Raw genomic sequence first — 13,960 nt, 5'->3', positions numbered from 1 at the left:
CCAGCACTAGACTGGCAACAAATAGGTGTAGTTTACCTTACTGCATTTATATCATTTTAATAACTTCAGCAGACTGCAGGGCCAGGAATCAGCCAGATCAAATGCTTCACTAATACATCTGATTTCTAAATAAATAAAAATACATTTTTCATCAGTACTCTGCATTTCTGGTAAGCCAGGTCCCCCCAAAAGGCCCTCAGCACAGGCACCTTTCAAAGCATATCCCTGTTCTTCTGACCATCCCCAGGGTCTCACAGCATGAGCTCTGGTGTTCCCCCCTCTCCCCTGTGAATATGTATATACATACTTTTACAAATACACACTTGGAGACTACAAAGGCAGCAAATGTGATAATGTGATCCAACTGTTCAGTGCTAGGCTAGAAAGAAGTATTTTTCTGCCATTATGTGAAAATTTAGCGTGACTGGAACAGAGTCTGCATTTGATTAGGCAATTTAAGAAATGGAAGAGGCTTCATACTGTAGGGCAGTGCTGCAAAACAATTGCTTGGAACATGTTCTAAAATTGGTTTGCCTTCACCAGATTTCCATGTGTTTCTGCACGGCATCTCAAATGAAAGTATGAGCAGTCACGTGGCAAGTGACAACGTTTTGGTATTATGGAAAATAAAAGCAGCAGTTTAAACAATTACTCCAAACCCTGAGAATACTTTGAGATTAAAAAAAAAAACAAAAAACAAACTGAAACCAAGAAAACAAAACTCTCTATTTACTGTCAGCCTGGGAAAGACATTTCATAACACATCCTTTTACTGGCATAGTTAATCTTTAATCTAACAAGATAATAGTAATTGTTAACTTAGAGCTCAAGGTTCCTCCAGGTTTTCATGCCTGTGCTTTGTACATGTAACTGATGGTGCCTAGGGAAGGGGCAGAGCACATGCTTTGCATGTACAAGTAGGTAACTGGGTGGCCAGCTACCACATTAGTCTGTGCAGAAAAACCAAGACTAGTTAAAAACACCTTGTTCCCCAGTCTCTGTAGGCAGTATTCCTGCAGGCACGGCTGGCTGACCGTTCCAGCCCTGAGAATGGCACACACAGAATACCAGCACAGTGTTTAAGGTCTCTCATGTGCTTCTTACCAGTTGAGTCCTCTCCTGTCTCTCCCTTTGCATTTTCCGCAGCCATTTACTTTCTCTCTGAAGTGAGAGCAGTGACATGCAGCAGCCTTTTCCCCAGCAGCAGCAACTCAAGCCAGCAATGCTCCAGCAAGGCACAGTGATGAGATGCTGGAGGGATGTTTGTAGCAGGGGAGAGCAGTGGGTGGAAAGAAGTGATGCTTTCTGGAGTGAGGTTGACAGGAACATTGTCTGAGGCACAGCCTGTTGAACAGCAGATGTGCCCTTTCCACAGTGCAGATCCCTTTTTTCTCCATCTGCCCTGCTTGTTGGGGCATATTCCTTCCCCCAAACCTCCCTTCCATTTCAAAACATCCCATTCACTTCATCCAGTAGGCAAACCCTGACCTCCTGGGATCCAGCCAGGACTCACATGGGCAGCACTTATCTCAGGATCAGGGCTGCAGCCCTGCTCAGGGGAAGGCTGCTTAGGCTGCTTTCTGCAGGGCTGGCACACAGCAGGCCCAGGGTGCTGCCAGCACCTCCCTTGGCTGTGGCGTCAGCTGGACTTGTGCAAGTTGTGCCTGAGACCTTCATTATGTCCTCACCTGCAAGTACTGGTTTATACCTGTCTCAGAGTTACCTTATCAGATGATGCTTAATCATGCTGAAATGAGTGGCAGTTTTGTATGTAAATCATGCTCTGCAGGCTTGCAGGAAGAACACTGACTTCTTCACTTACAGCACTGACCCACACTTGTAGCTGGGTTCTCCTAGAGGGAGGAAAAGTGATACTTTGGTCTAGGTTTTAGGCTTTTGTTTCAGGCCAAGGGGGCAGTTTAGGTGTTTCTGAACCTACATCCAAGCCTGTATGTACTTTGGGAGATAATTAGGTCTTTGCCATTATGGTTTAGGGGTTCTCCCTAGTTTTCAGGATAAAAGTATTTTGGTCTAAAACACATTAATCAAAAGCATTCAGACACCTCTGACGCAGCTGGGAGCTGGAGGTGCTCAGGACTTCACCCTGATGAGCCACAGCTGCTGTCCCCAGCAGGGTGGCTTTGCTTTCCTCGCGTTGGGGTCAGGGCAGGGCTAGGAGTTCCTGCTACCAGAGCTGCCCATGGCCAGGAATTAATGGAGGATCAGTGCCCAGAGTATGGAACAAATATTCCCTGCCCCAGTCTGTAGACTTATTACATCTTAGGGCAGTCCCAGTTGGGCATGAGCAGTTTGAAGTAATGAAATGCAAGTCTGCTAAAACGGTGAATCCAGAGCACTGTTAAAGTTAAAGCACCTTGCACTCCGTCACTGATAGCCCAGCCCTGGCAAACTTGCAAGGAAAGCATCCTTTCCTGTAGGATCTTTGCAAAACAGAACAGGTTTGACCATAGATGTAAGCTGAAATCAGGGTTGGTTTCAGGTGCAGGACTTTCATGTCATGCTTGTAAGGGAAGGTAGTTAACATTCAGTCTCAAAAATTAACTTAAAATAACCCTAATTGAGGCAATCACTTACAGTTTGCTCAGCATTTTATTTCCTTTCCTGCTGAAACTATCTGGTGTTCAAGTAAATTTCTGATCACAGGAGAATTTAGCCTCAAAGTGCTTCTAATCAACCACTAAACACTTACATCATTAAAAGTCACCCCATCCATTTTGCAAGTTCTGTCAGCTCGTTCTAGAGCAAGAGGGGTGCGCTTGCTGCAACGTTCAAAGCCTGCAAACAACTGAAGTGTAGCTGGCAGTGCCATAAGCCAATTAAGATGAAAGCTGTGATACTCACTGGTAGGGTTTCATCACTTTAATATTAAACTATCTTTTTTTACTTAGGCATAGATCAAGAGGTGTTAATGCAGAATCCTTAAAAGAAGTCAAGTATTATCTTAAAATAACAGACCTGTTATTTGCACTTTCATGCTCAATTAATATCTCAGCTCTAAATATCCTAAATTATTTCTTCAGAGCTGCAGACTTTAAAGTTGTTATAAAAAGTAAGGATGGCTGCATACTGCAAGTTTACATTTGGGTGTATGTTCATAGGACAGAAAGAGTTTTTATTACCTATTCATTCATACAAAATCATGCTTCATGTTCCTAAGAGGAACTACAAGAATTAAGCACCTTTCTTTCATTATAGCCACAAATATTTTCCTGTGTTATTTGATAATTAGCTGAAACAATCTGTCACCAAATTCCAGAACATAGATTTATCACATCATAGAGAATCTCTAAGATTTGAATGTACAGTAAACCCCTGGCATTGCCTTCAGGAACTTTATTGAAGTCAGCCTTCATTAGAAGAAACACATACTGGAATGACATTAAAAAGAATTATAAAGAAAATCAGACTTACATTGATGCTGGCTGCAGTATCCCTGCTTTGGGAGGACTTCCCATGCTATAAATGCAATTGTTTCATTGGAAAACCTATGTATAGACATGACCTAAAATGGGAATCTAATCCCCTGCCTTTCATATCATAAATACCGATATGGATTTTTAAGGCAAATGTTGCATTCTATGTGGGATACTTTTCTGGCTTGTAAGCAAATGACTCATCATACACATTTCACACAGTAAGATGTAGAAAAAGAAAGACCAAGACCAAAAAATAGAGATAGGAAAAAGAACTGTTGGCTCCCCCTCTAGAATCCGAGGCATCAGACCCTGGACCATGCTGGTCATATATTTTGACTCAGATGGTACAAAAAGGCATCATTTTCATATTTTGATTGCCAAAACTTTGCCTGGTTCCCCAGTGTGTGGCTCTGCTCTGGAGTTACTTTATTGCAGTCACAGCAAGGATTAGGTGCTATTCTGGGTGAGTGTTCTGGTGCATCTGTGGTTGCCACTGTGTACATTTCTACAAGTCTAGGGTGCCCCTGCAGGCAGCCTGTACCACCTTCATAAATTTTCTTCTGAATGTTTTATCTTCTGAAAAGATTGTTGACCTGGTTGACAAACAGAAATTGAGCAGCACTCTCCCTTTCTGTAGTCTGCACTCACTGGCAAGCTCTGTTCTCTCTGCAGCTGGCTCAAGAAGCTGAACTTGTCCCACCTGGCAGCAGTTACCATCAGCAAGTAAACTCAGGTGCAAATCCTTAGTCCCCTAAAGCAGAGTCACTGCCAGCAGGCTTTTTACTTCATGAAGCCCAGAACTTGAACCATACCCTTTTCAGGTAGTGTTTTTTAACTGCTTTTAGTAGACCATTAGTGATTTGTACAGCAAAAGATAATCCCTGAGGCTGCAGTAAACAAGATTTTTAACCTTTCTGTGCTAGTCCTTTGCATCCAAAGAAAAAGAAAATGGGGAGAGAGGTGCTAAACACAATTAAGTTCCCATTCAGTCTCTTTTTGGGTGCAGGTGGAATCTGTTGCTTGCTCTAGCCTGGCCAACAGATCTTTGTTGCTTGAGTGTTCTTCTGGTTAAAGAGTTTGAAGGCACAGAGCCCTTGGCCAGAGCAGTGCCTTGAAGCCACTGTCCAAGGGTGCTGTGTGCCCCCCAGCAGGGCTTGTCTCAGGGGCTCACTGGAAGTTGCTGGGTTTTGCACAGGATCAGCTTTGCTCGGCATCAGGAGCTGAAGTCTCAGCTGTAGGCCCTGAGAAACTTGAACTCTGTGAGCAGGCAGCAGTAAAAGATTGTTTTGTTTTGGCATAACTTTTATTATTACATGGTTTCACGCTCAAAATTTCAGAAGGTAGCATCTGAGTGCCTCTGCACTAATTAATGGCCTCAGGGAACCATTTGCATGCAGGAGGAAACAGAGGACAGCAGGGATTTCCTGATTTGTCCAGGTCCATTCAGCTGGGATTGTGAGAGACCACATCAACATAAATTGACTAGGCTCAGCATATTGCTAATCAATTCTGTCTTTACCCCCTCAACACTGTGGCCAACTTGTACTTCCAAGTACAGAGGGGATCCTTGGTCTCACCTCACAGCCTGAGTCTGGTGGAGGAGGAAGGTGATGTAGTCATTTACTCAGCTTTTATTATTGCAACTCTTTCCTCCATTCCTTGCCAAACTCTCCACAAGTGAGCTGACTTTTAGGAAGTATCTTTTTTTTCTGACCTGTCTTGAACTTGAGCCTGTATTTGCTGTACTGCACTCCTGTCTGTGCTTAGCATTTTGAGAAGTGTTTATCATGTTAAGGAGATTTTTAAGAATTTTTTTTTTTTTCAGGAAGTAGAAGATATTGCATCAGTCTGGTTTGAAGCCATTTTATATGTTGCTTTTCCCCAGCTGGCTGAATGCCCTTTCCCTTCCCCCTTCTATTTTACGTGGCAGTGCACGGAAAGATGATTGATGGAGCGTCACCACCATGTTGTCAAAGGCTGGAGTAGATTAATGGGCAAGAAACACCAGCCTGTTCCCCTTCATGTGTGATTGTTTGAAGGCAGGCTCATATTTTAACAGAAATTATATCCTGCTTCTCTGGATTCCCCCAATCAGGAATTGAAGGATGGGATTTCTATCTGAGATTGAAAGGTGGCAGCCACAAAGAGCCAGTTTATTACTTGGGACAACTGCCTGCCTCCCATTTGACCACCAGCATCTCCCTGAGGCCTGTTTCAGGCAGGTTGCTCGCCTCCTTAACAAGGTGGATTTTTGCCACCAGTTAACATTTACACCTCTGGTTCTTTCTCCTTGCAGACACAACTCGTTATGGCAGAGGCCACATGGCCAGAGGAGCTGTGATCTGTAACCAGCTTTTCACCTGAGGGGCACTGCTCAGTGTGCCCGTGCTGCAGGGAAGGAGCACATCTGACACCAAGCAGCTCAAAACCTTTGAAAAGGCTTTTTTGGTGGTTGCCTTGGTCACAAATTCAGCCTTGATCTGTGCCTCAATTCCCCAGCTGCAAAACAAGGATAGCAATATGGTAATTTCCAAACATTGCACTTGCCATGGATTGTTTTCTAGCAGAAATGCTAGGAATGCAATTTGTAAGAGAAATTAATCAAAGACTGGGCTGAATCCTGGCAGGGGAAAATAATCAAACCCAGAGTATGAATGTTTTCTGCGTTTTCTTGAAGGTAGACATTGCCAGCATTTCGTAATCAGCTATTCCAGGCCTAACAGATATTTCAGCATTGTTATTTGTAGTCCCCAGTAGTGGCCTCCACTAAAAGGTTTGAATGTGGCAGGAATTACGTCTTTCACACCAGTCTATCTGTGTACCAGAAGGCTACACCTGGCTGTCATAAACCCCTGCTCCAAGGGCTAGATGGAGCCCATTTTTCTGATTATCCAGGAAACAGCTGTTCTTCCCAGTTTATTCTCTCTTCAGTGGTTCTGATCTCAAGCCTGTGTCCAACCAGATAAAAGCTGCATTTAAGAGCCTCTTGAAGCAGGTGCATTTTCTTTTCATATGTAGCTGGAAAGCAGAGCTACTGTTAATATTCTTTCAATAATTTTACAAGCAAAATAATAAATCTGTACTTGCTGCCTGGCTGGTGAGAAGTGATTACCTGTGGTTTGCAGATCCAGTGCAGCTCTCTGCTTTCTGTCTTCTTGTGACAAAGGTCCGTGCTTCATTTCGGTATTTTCTCTGATAGAGATTTGTGACAGCTGATGTTTAGTTAGAAAAATTTCCTGAACATAACTGTTCCTGCCATATATGTTCTTGGGGTTCATCTCTGGTGTATCCTGAGATGTCTGAGGGTTTTTTTGGGGAAGACATAAATGTGAGTTTGCTTCTGCTCTGGATGCAGCCTCTGGGGAAACACATGATCTGGATTTACATTTACAAAACTTAACATTCTTTTGAGGGAGTTTGATACCCTGCCTGAAATTTGAATCTGTTTGAGAGAACTGATACTTTGTTTACCTGGCATTTCAGTTGTTTCCTGTTTGCTTTTGTGACAGTTTGCTGCATATTGGCAATGATAATCATGACCTAAAAACAAGTTGCCCTTTGACAATTGTGACCTAAAAACAAAAACAAATTGCCCTTTTCTCTGCAGCCATTTCCTCGAGTCCAGAAATCAGTATCTGCCTCTGTCAGGCAGGTTACACGGAAGTTTTGTAATTGTTGCCCCAGTCAATTCTTCCCAGACGTAACACTGGAAGGAAAAAGAAACTTCCCATGACATGCCCCTGCTTGGTACAGGTGGAACTTGTAAAGTTCACAGGTTGTGTGCAATTTGAAGCCAGGCCAGGGTCTCTTTGAGTCATGATGTGGGCCTCAAGCAGCCTCATCTTCTATGCTGACTACAGCCTACATGTCTGGGAGAGCTTCTTGCTCTTTGGCAATTTGTATTCATTTGTTCTCCAAGAAAACAAGGCTTCAGGGAGGACTTTTACTAAGCACCTTATAGATGTTACTGTGCACCAACTCAACATGCAGTTTATGTGTCTCCCCTTTCACTGGAAAAGGAGTGGGATGGATATTTGGAGCCTGCTTTTCTGTACAAAAAGCCCCGAAAAAAAGATTATGTAAGCATTAATGATTTGTTATTGTGTCTGGGAGCCACAGTGCTGCAGGACTTTGCTCTAATGGTGCTTTCACAAGAAAGAACTAATTTGACTAACTTTATTAATTCCAGTTTGTTTTAAGTTTGCTCATTAGTAATTTAACGCAAGATGCTTCAGCTGAAGAGGCCATGTCAGGACAAGGAAGAGCAGAGGGAAAGTGCCAGGAATCATTAGTGTTTATTAACCACTGCACTCATCAATCTTGACTAAGAGCACAGCCCATTCGTTCTGGACTGGTGGACTGAAATACAGAAATATCATTAACAGTGGAAAATGCTTCTTTCCAGGTCAGTCTGTAATGGGCAGGCATCCAGACAACACCCCCCATCCCCAAATGTTCCCAGCCTGGTCTCCTCTCAGTCCAGCCCAAACTGACAGCTCAGCAGCCTCTGGAAGGAGGAAGCCCTGCCCCTTGCCAGCCAAAGTATCAATTAACAAATACAGCATTTTCGTCCCCCATAAGCATTACTGAAAGGTTAAGTGTTGTTATGAAGGGGTTTTTTAATTGCTTTTCAAATTATTAAATGATTAATACTTTTGTGCTTTGCTGGATCATGTCTGGCACTTCGTGTTGGCAACGTTATTCTCACTGAAAGTCTTGAAATATTAAAATTGAAAGGTTTCTCTTTTTTTTTTCTGTTTAGACAAAACGTTTAATAACCAATTTCAGCAACTGCAAGGCACTGAGCTGATGACTCAGAGCTCTGACCTGTGAGTCGGGGCTGAATGAATGCCTCCAAAAGCTTGGAGGAGGGAATAATACTACATTTGCCAGGTTTCTAATGCGAAATATGACCCCTGCCCAGTCCACTTGCAGTCATTAAGGATCACATTTCACTTTGAGATGTGTTTTCTTGCATCCTACCCAAATTGCAACTTGAGTAGTTACATTCTGCTCACTAAAATATCCCTGTGGTTTAATTGAAGAAGTTATGTTTCCCTTCCCCTCTTAAAAGCTTTGTTGTATAATGTTGTGGTGCTATCGTGATCTGTGCTGTCTGGTCTACAGAGCACACACACAACCCTCAGCTGAAAGCCTCTGAAGCCTTTGACAGTAGGAAATAGAATGAGGGGGAAAGTGGCATCTTGGGAAGGTGGTTCAACATTGAATCTCCATTTGAGTCTCTTGCCACCCTTGTGAAGTGTGTGACAACGCTGTCACACTGCAGGGGCAGCATTCTGCATTTACTTTGCACATGTGTAAGTCACCGCAGCAGGAAAAGCGTCAGGTGCCTGCTCCTGGGCAGCAGTTCTGTGCCAGTGGGCACATTGGGCTGAGCACTGGAGGCACACCTGGAAACAAGCAATGACATTAAAACACAGCATGGCTGTTCAGACACATTGTGTGTGTCATGACGTTTTGCGGATGAGATTTAGTACTGTATGAAAAAAGGGTTTGTGTTGGATGACATTCGGTGATTGAGGGGTTGGAAAGGGATTGCTGTTCAATTAAAATTCTAATCCCAAGTTTGACAATTTTTCTTGCCACATCAGCAGCCTGTATGTTCTGTTTCTGATTCTGTGAATTAAATGGGTTGACATCCGTCAACTTCTTCAGAAATGCCGGTAAACCCAGCTAGAAATTAGCACACATCAGTGTGTTTCAGGGCATCTTTGAGCAGGGCAGTGTCACCCAGCAGGAGTGGTGTGGGTGTCCTGTGCTGCTGCAGCCTCACAGCTGTGTCCCTGTTCTGCAGGTAGTTGAGCAGTGTTGTCACCTGTCCCCAGCCATGAGGCTCCCCGTGCTCTGTGCCTTGGTGACGCTGCTCAGCCTGTCCCGCTGCCGGGCCGTCAGCTTCCCCGAAGACGAGGACCCCATTAACGTTGTGGACTACCACTGTAAGTAATCTGCAACTGCTGCTAAACACCAGGGAAAAAGTTCTAATGTTGATTATTTTTTTCTTTGCCCTCCCCACCCCCTCCCACCCCAGGGGAAAAAGAAAAAAAAAAATCTGATTTCTTTCAAATTGAAATGTGTTTACTGGCTTTGTATCTTTAATAGAACACTTAATCATTTTCTTAAAAAAGCAATCAGAAATACAGCAATAACTTCAGGAAAAAGAACATTTGCTGACATTAGCCATCTTTTCCTCATTTATATTCAAGACATTACTCAAGGAATTTAGTTTAAACCCTTCTACACCTAGTATATACAGCTAATCAATGCCATATATTGATTCTTTAGCTCTATAATCCTGAGTGATGGTGTAGCCCATTTTTACTTGCAGATTCAAGGCAATATCCAGTATTTAGAGGACGCCCTTCAGGCAATGAATCTCAGCACAGACTGGACTTCCAACTAATGTTGAAAATTCGAGACACACTTTATATCACTGGCAGGTAATTTTCCTTCACTCAGTTCATTAGATTAAAATTCTTTTCTCTTCTAGTTTTGCATTTATGTGTAAAATTCATTTAGAAAAATGTGCAGAATATGATAAAAATTAGAATTGGGGCAGAATTTCCCAGAGAAATATACCATATCTATGGCCAGTGCATGAAAATTGGATTTGAAGGCTGCAGTTACTGTAGTTAAGCTTAAACCAATGATCAAATGCTCTTTTCCCTCTTTTATATTACTGTCCTGCCTGATAAAAACCTCTCCTGATCATTTTAAACTTGGACTGACACATCAGGGCTGTAGGAAGTGAGGATAACACACTTGCATACAGCCCAGGTTAGTCCTCAGCAGAATGGGCAGACAGGGATGGACAGCTGGACACTGGAGGTGCTATCTCAGGACCACACCAATAAAAATCAAATCACCCCATGTTACCCATGAACATCATTCTCCCATTTGCTTTAAACACAGAAAATCCATAAGCATTTCATAGAAGTTGCTGGTCTAACATAACATTCTGAAAGCAGATTTAACTTAAATAAAGAAGCACAGAATTAATGAATTTAATGTTTTTTTTCTCTGCAAACAGGGACCAGGTTTACACTGTAAACTTAAATGAAGTTCCAAAATCAGAAGTTATCCCAAGCAAGGTGAGTAGATGCATGCTGGAAAGAGAGAGGTGCTTTCTTTGATTTTAATGGGTTTTTTTTAAGAATTTGCTGTGGCAAGGAATTAAAATGCTCCTTTTTGGTCTGCTTTATCAGAAATTAACATGGAGATCAAAGCAGCAGGACAGAGAGAACTGTGCTATGAAAGGCAAACATAAAGTAAGTTTAGGACATTATAGAAAAATGGCACTAGTATTTATTATATACACGGAGTTCGTGATTAATACATCTTACTCTCTTTTCAGGATGAATGCCATAACTTCATTAAAGTCTTTGTTCCAAGAAATGATGAGATGGTGTTTGTCTGTGGAACAAATGCATTTAACCCTATGTGCAGATACTATCGGGTAAGAGTACTGAAGATGTCATTAATCTGTTACTGGTTATGCTTGCACTGGTTTTAGCAAATACATCCAGTGTGCCTGGAGAGTGCTTCAAGGTGAAATAAAAACAGACAGAAGTCAATGTGCTGAATTAAGTTTTGTGGAAAGACAATGTTTTGCTTTTGTGCCAGTGCACAAAATAGAAATGACACTATCACCCATTTATTTTTCTTCTCTAGTTGAATACATTAGAGTATGATGGGGAGGAAATTAGTGGTTTGGCAAGATGCCCATTTGATGCCAGACAAACCAATGTCGCCCTCTTTGCTGGTAAGAACTTTTACTTGTAATGAGTCTAAATGATTAATGACACCAAAGGAGACAGAGAGCTTTTAAAGCAAGCACAGGAAAGCTAAAGGTGTCATGGTGCCCCTGCTCTTAAATTTTTTAAAGGGCCTCCAATGGATTAGAAGCTGACCTGTTAATAAATAGGTTACAGCAGTCTGGGGAAGTGTGACAGTAAAGAAATGGGGAAAAATACAGGCTAGTCAGAATTCTCTAGATTATGAAAGGCCTCTTAATACCATGTTTTCAATTTCCATTTTAGATGGAAAATTGTATTCAGCAACAGTAGCAGATTTCCTGGCAAGTGATGCTGTTATTTATCGCAGCATGGGGGATGGATCTGCCTTAAGAACAATAAAGTATGACTCCAAATGGATAAAAGGTAATTTGGGGAGAATTTTCCCATACACATGGCAAATGTAATTGCAGTGACACAGGTCAGGTTATTCACAGCCAGCCTGGTTTACACATGTGCTACAGTGTCAGCAAGCATGAGGCTTTCAGAGTATTAAAAAGCTACATAATGCAAAAAATAAAAAAACAGACCAAATTTTTGTTAAATGCTTCAGAAAATGAATTCGCAGTAACAAAATACCTTAGCTGAAATACAGGTTCTGTGGGGCCTTTTCACAGTCCATTAGCCAATGCTAAAGACTTCTTTTAGACTCCAGTCACCTGTATTTGGACATCCTAAAGCATCTGGAAGACTGGAGCTCACATTGGCTGGTGTGGACCTGGGGAGGAGTTGCCAAATCTCAGTGTCACTGTTGTGTGCCCATTGAGCAGTTCTTTGAAGTAACTTCTCTTTGTTCTTCCTTACAGAACCACACTTCCTCCATGCCATAGAATATGGGAACTATGTTTATTTCTTCTTCCGAGAAATTGCTGTAGAGCACAACACTTTAGGCAAGGTCGGTATTGTCACTGTGAGTGTTGAGTCATAGCAGAAAGAGCTCATCCTAAAACAGCATCAGGAACTAGCACAGTTCATAATACGAAGGAGGAACTAGGACAAAGCTTGCACAGTTTTATCACAGTTATAATTTACAGGGAGCAGAGGAAAAGAGAAGTAGAGCAGTGCATTCTTCAACCAAAAAGTTGTTCCTGTTCTCCAGGTCTCGCTGTTAGAGCTCGCTACAGGTGTCTTTCAATGTGCTGTTGCCTTAGTGCTGCTGTTGCCTTAACTCTTGTGCCAAGTAATGGAAAAGCTGAGGGTGTTTTCATGCTTATTAAAGAAACAAAAGAAAACAACACAAAAGGAGAGTTTCAAAGAAGTTTCTCTAATGTCCCTGGATATTGAATAATTCAGTCATGCCAGTACAGAGTATAATACTCATGCCTCACCATGGAAGGATATTCTACAATAAATTATTAAATCCCTTACACATGGTTTTAATTAAAGTCTTTAAATCTCACTAACAATATGATTTTGAAAGTGAAAAGGGTGGGAGCAAACTGTGGAGATGCATTTGCTTGGTGATACATTAAGATGTCTGTGCACTCCAAGCTGAACGCCATTTGCTTTCATCTTCTCTCTGCAGATAAATGGCAGCTTCCTGTTAACAGCATTATCTCGGTGTTTTATTAAGGGCTCAGAAACAAGCACTCTTTCCCTTGCATCTCTCAAGCCTCTCTCCCTTTTCCTTCTTTTTGCCTTTTGCAGGCTGTGTATTCCCGTGTGGCACGCATCTGCAAAAATGACATGGGGGGCTCCCAAAGGGTCCTGGAAAAGCACTGGACATCCTTTCTGAAAGCTCGGCTCAACTGCTCAGTTCCTGGGGATTCATTCTTCTACTTTGATGTTCTGCAGTCTGTCACAGACATAATAGAAATCAATGGAGTACCCACTGTTGTGGGTGTATTCACCACACAGCTCAACAGGTAAGAGATGAGCAACCTTTAATCAAAGGCAGATCTCGGATTCTTTCTTACACTGAGATTGGTGCCATTGTAATCTGAGTTCTTGAAACTATTTTTTGAATTTTACAGCATCCCTGGTTCAGCAGTGTGTGCTTTCAGCATGGATGACATTGAGAAAGTCTTCAAAGGGAGATTTAAAGAACAAAAGACTCCTGACTCTGTTTGGACAGCTGTACCTGAAGACAAAGTACCAAAACCAAGGTAAAAGGTTCTCACTCATGATGTCATAACATTGTCCTGTAAAGAGCTACCTTAAATCAGCTGCACTCGAGTGCCTCATTGGGTAAAACCCAAAGCTGTGCTTGACACTTCAGCCATAAGGATGCTCATTAACTGGCTGCCTTCTCTCATTAACTAAAATATCAAGAGGAAAACAATATTGTTCTCATTTCAGACCTGGCTGCTGTGCAAAACACGGCCTAGCAGAGGCTTACAAAACCTCCATTGATTTCCCAGACGAAACGCTCTCCTTCATCAAATCTCATCCTTTGATGGACTCAGCTGTTCCCTCAGTCACTGAGGAGCCCTGGTTTACCAAAACACGTGTCAGGTATGACAGTTCAAAAGTAACACCTGTGAAAAAGAAAACAAGAAAACTTGCTATTAATGATGTGCCTTTTGGTCTTGCTAGATACAGATTGACAGCAATTGCTGTAGACCACGCTGCTGGACCCTACCAGAACTACACAGTCATATTTGTTGGCTCTGAAGCAGGAGTAGTACTTAAAATCTTGGCAAAGACCAGGCCTTTTTCTTTGAATGACAGCATATTACTGGAAGAGATTGAAGCTTATAATCATGCAAAGTA

The 13,960-nt window shown here is 42.2% G+C and overlaps 1 protein-coding gene across 10 annotated transcripts in view; it reads left to right on the top strand.

The window, feature by feature from the left end:
• Window positions 1–13,960, top strand: part of SEMA6D (semaphorin 6D) — a 31,303-nt gene that overhangs the window by 7,312 nt on the left and 10,031 nt on the right. For all 10 annotated transcript variants that reach the window (XM_058846762.1, XM_058846763.1, XM_058846756.1 and 7 more), the window contains exons 2-13: window positions 9,253–9,394; window positions 9,784–9,895; window positions 10,486–10,546; window positions 10,661–10,723; window positions 10,810–10,911; window positions 11,127–11,217; window positions 11,495–11,614; window positions 12,055–12,143; window positions 12,896–13,113; window positions 13,222–13,353; window positions 13,547–13,702; window positions 13,784–13,957. In XM_058846762.1, the coding sequence (XP_058702745.1) occupies window positions 9,286–9,394; window positions 9,784–9,895; window positions 10,486–10,546; window positions 10,661–10,723; window positions 10,810–10,911; window positions 11,127–11,217; window positions 11,495–11,614; window positions 12,055–12,143; window positions 12,896–13,113; window positions 13,222–13,353; window positions 13,547–13,702; window positions 13,784–13,957 (1,427 nt within the window). In that variant the 5' untranslated portion in view covers window positions 9,253–9,285. The remainder of the gene's footprint in view (window positions 1–9,252; window positions 9,395–9,783; window positions 9,896–10,485; window positions 10,547–10,660; window positions 10,724–10,809; window positions 10,912–11,126; window positions 11,218–11,494; window positions 11,615–12,054; window positions 12,144–12,895; window positions 13,114–13,221; window positions 13,354–13,546; window positions 13,703–13,783; window positions 13,958–13,960) is intronic.

This window comes from Poecile atricapillus, chromosome 11 (assembly GCF_030490865.1).
Source record: "Poecile atricapillus isolate bPoeAtr1 chromosome 11, bPoeAtr1.hap1, whole genome shotgun sequence".
NCBI classification, from domain to species: Eukaryota; Metazoa; Chordata; class Aves; order Passeriformes; family Paridae; genus Poecile; species Poecile atricapillus.
This window is presented reverse-complemented; position numbering and strand designations above follow the sequence as displayed.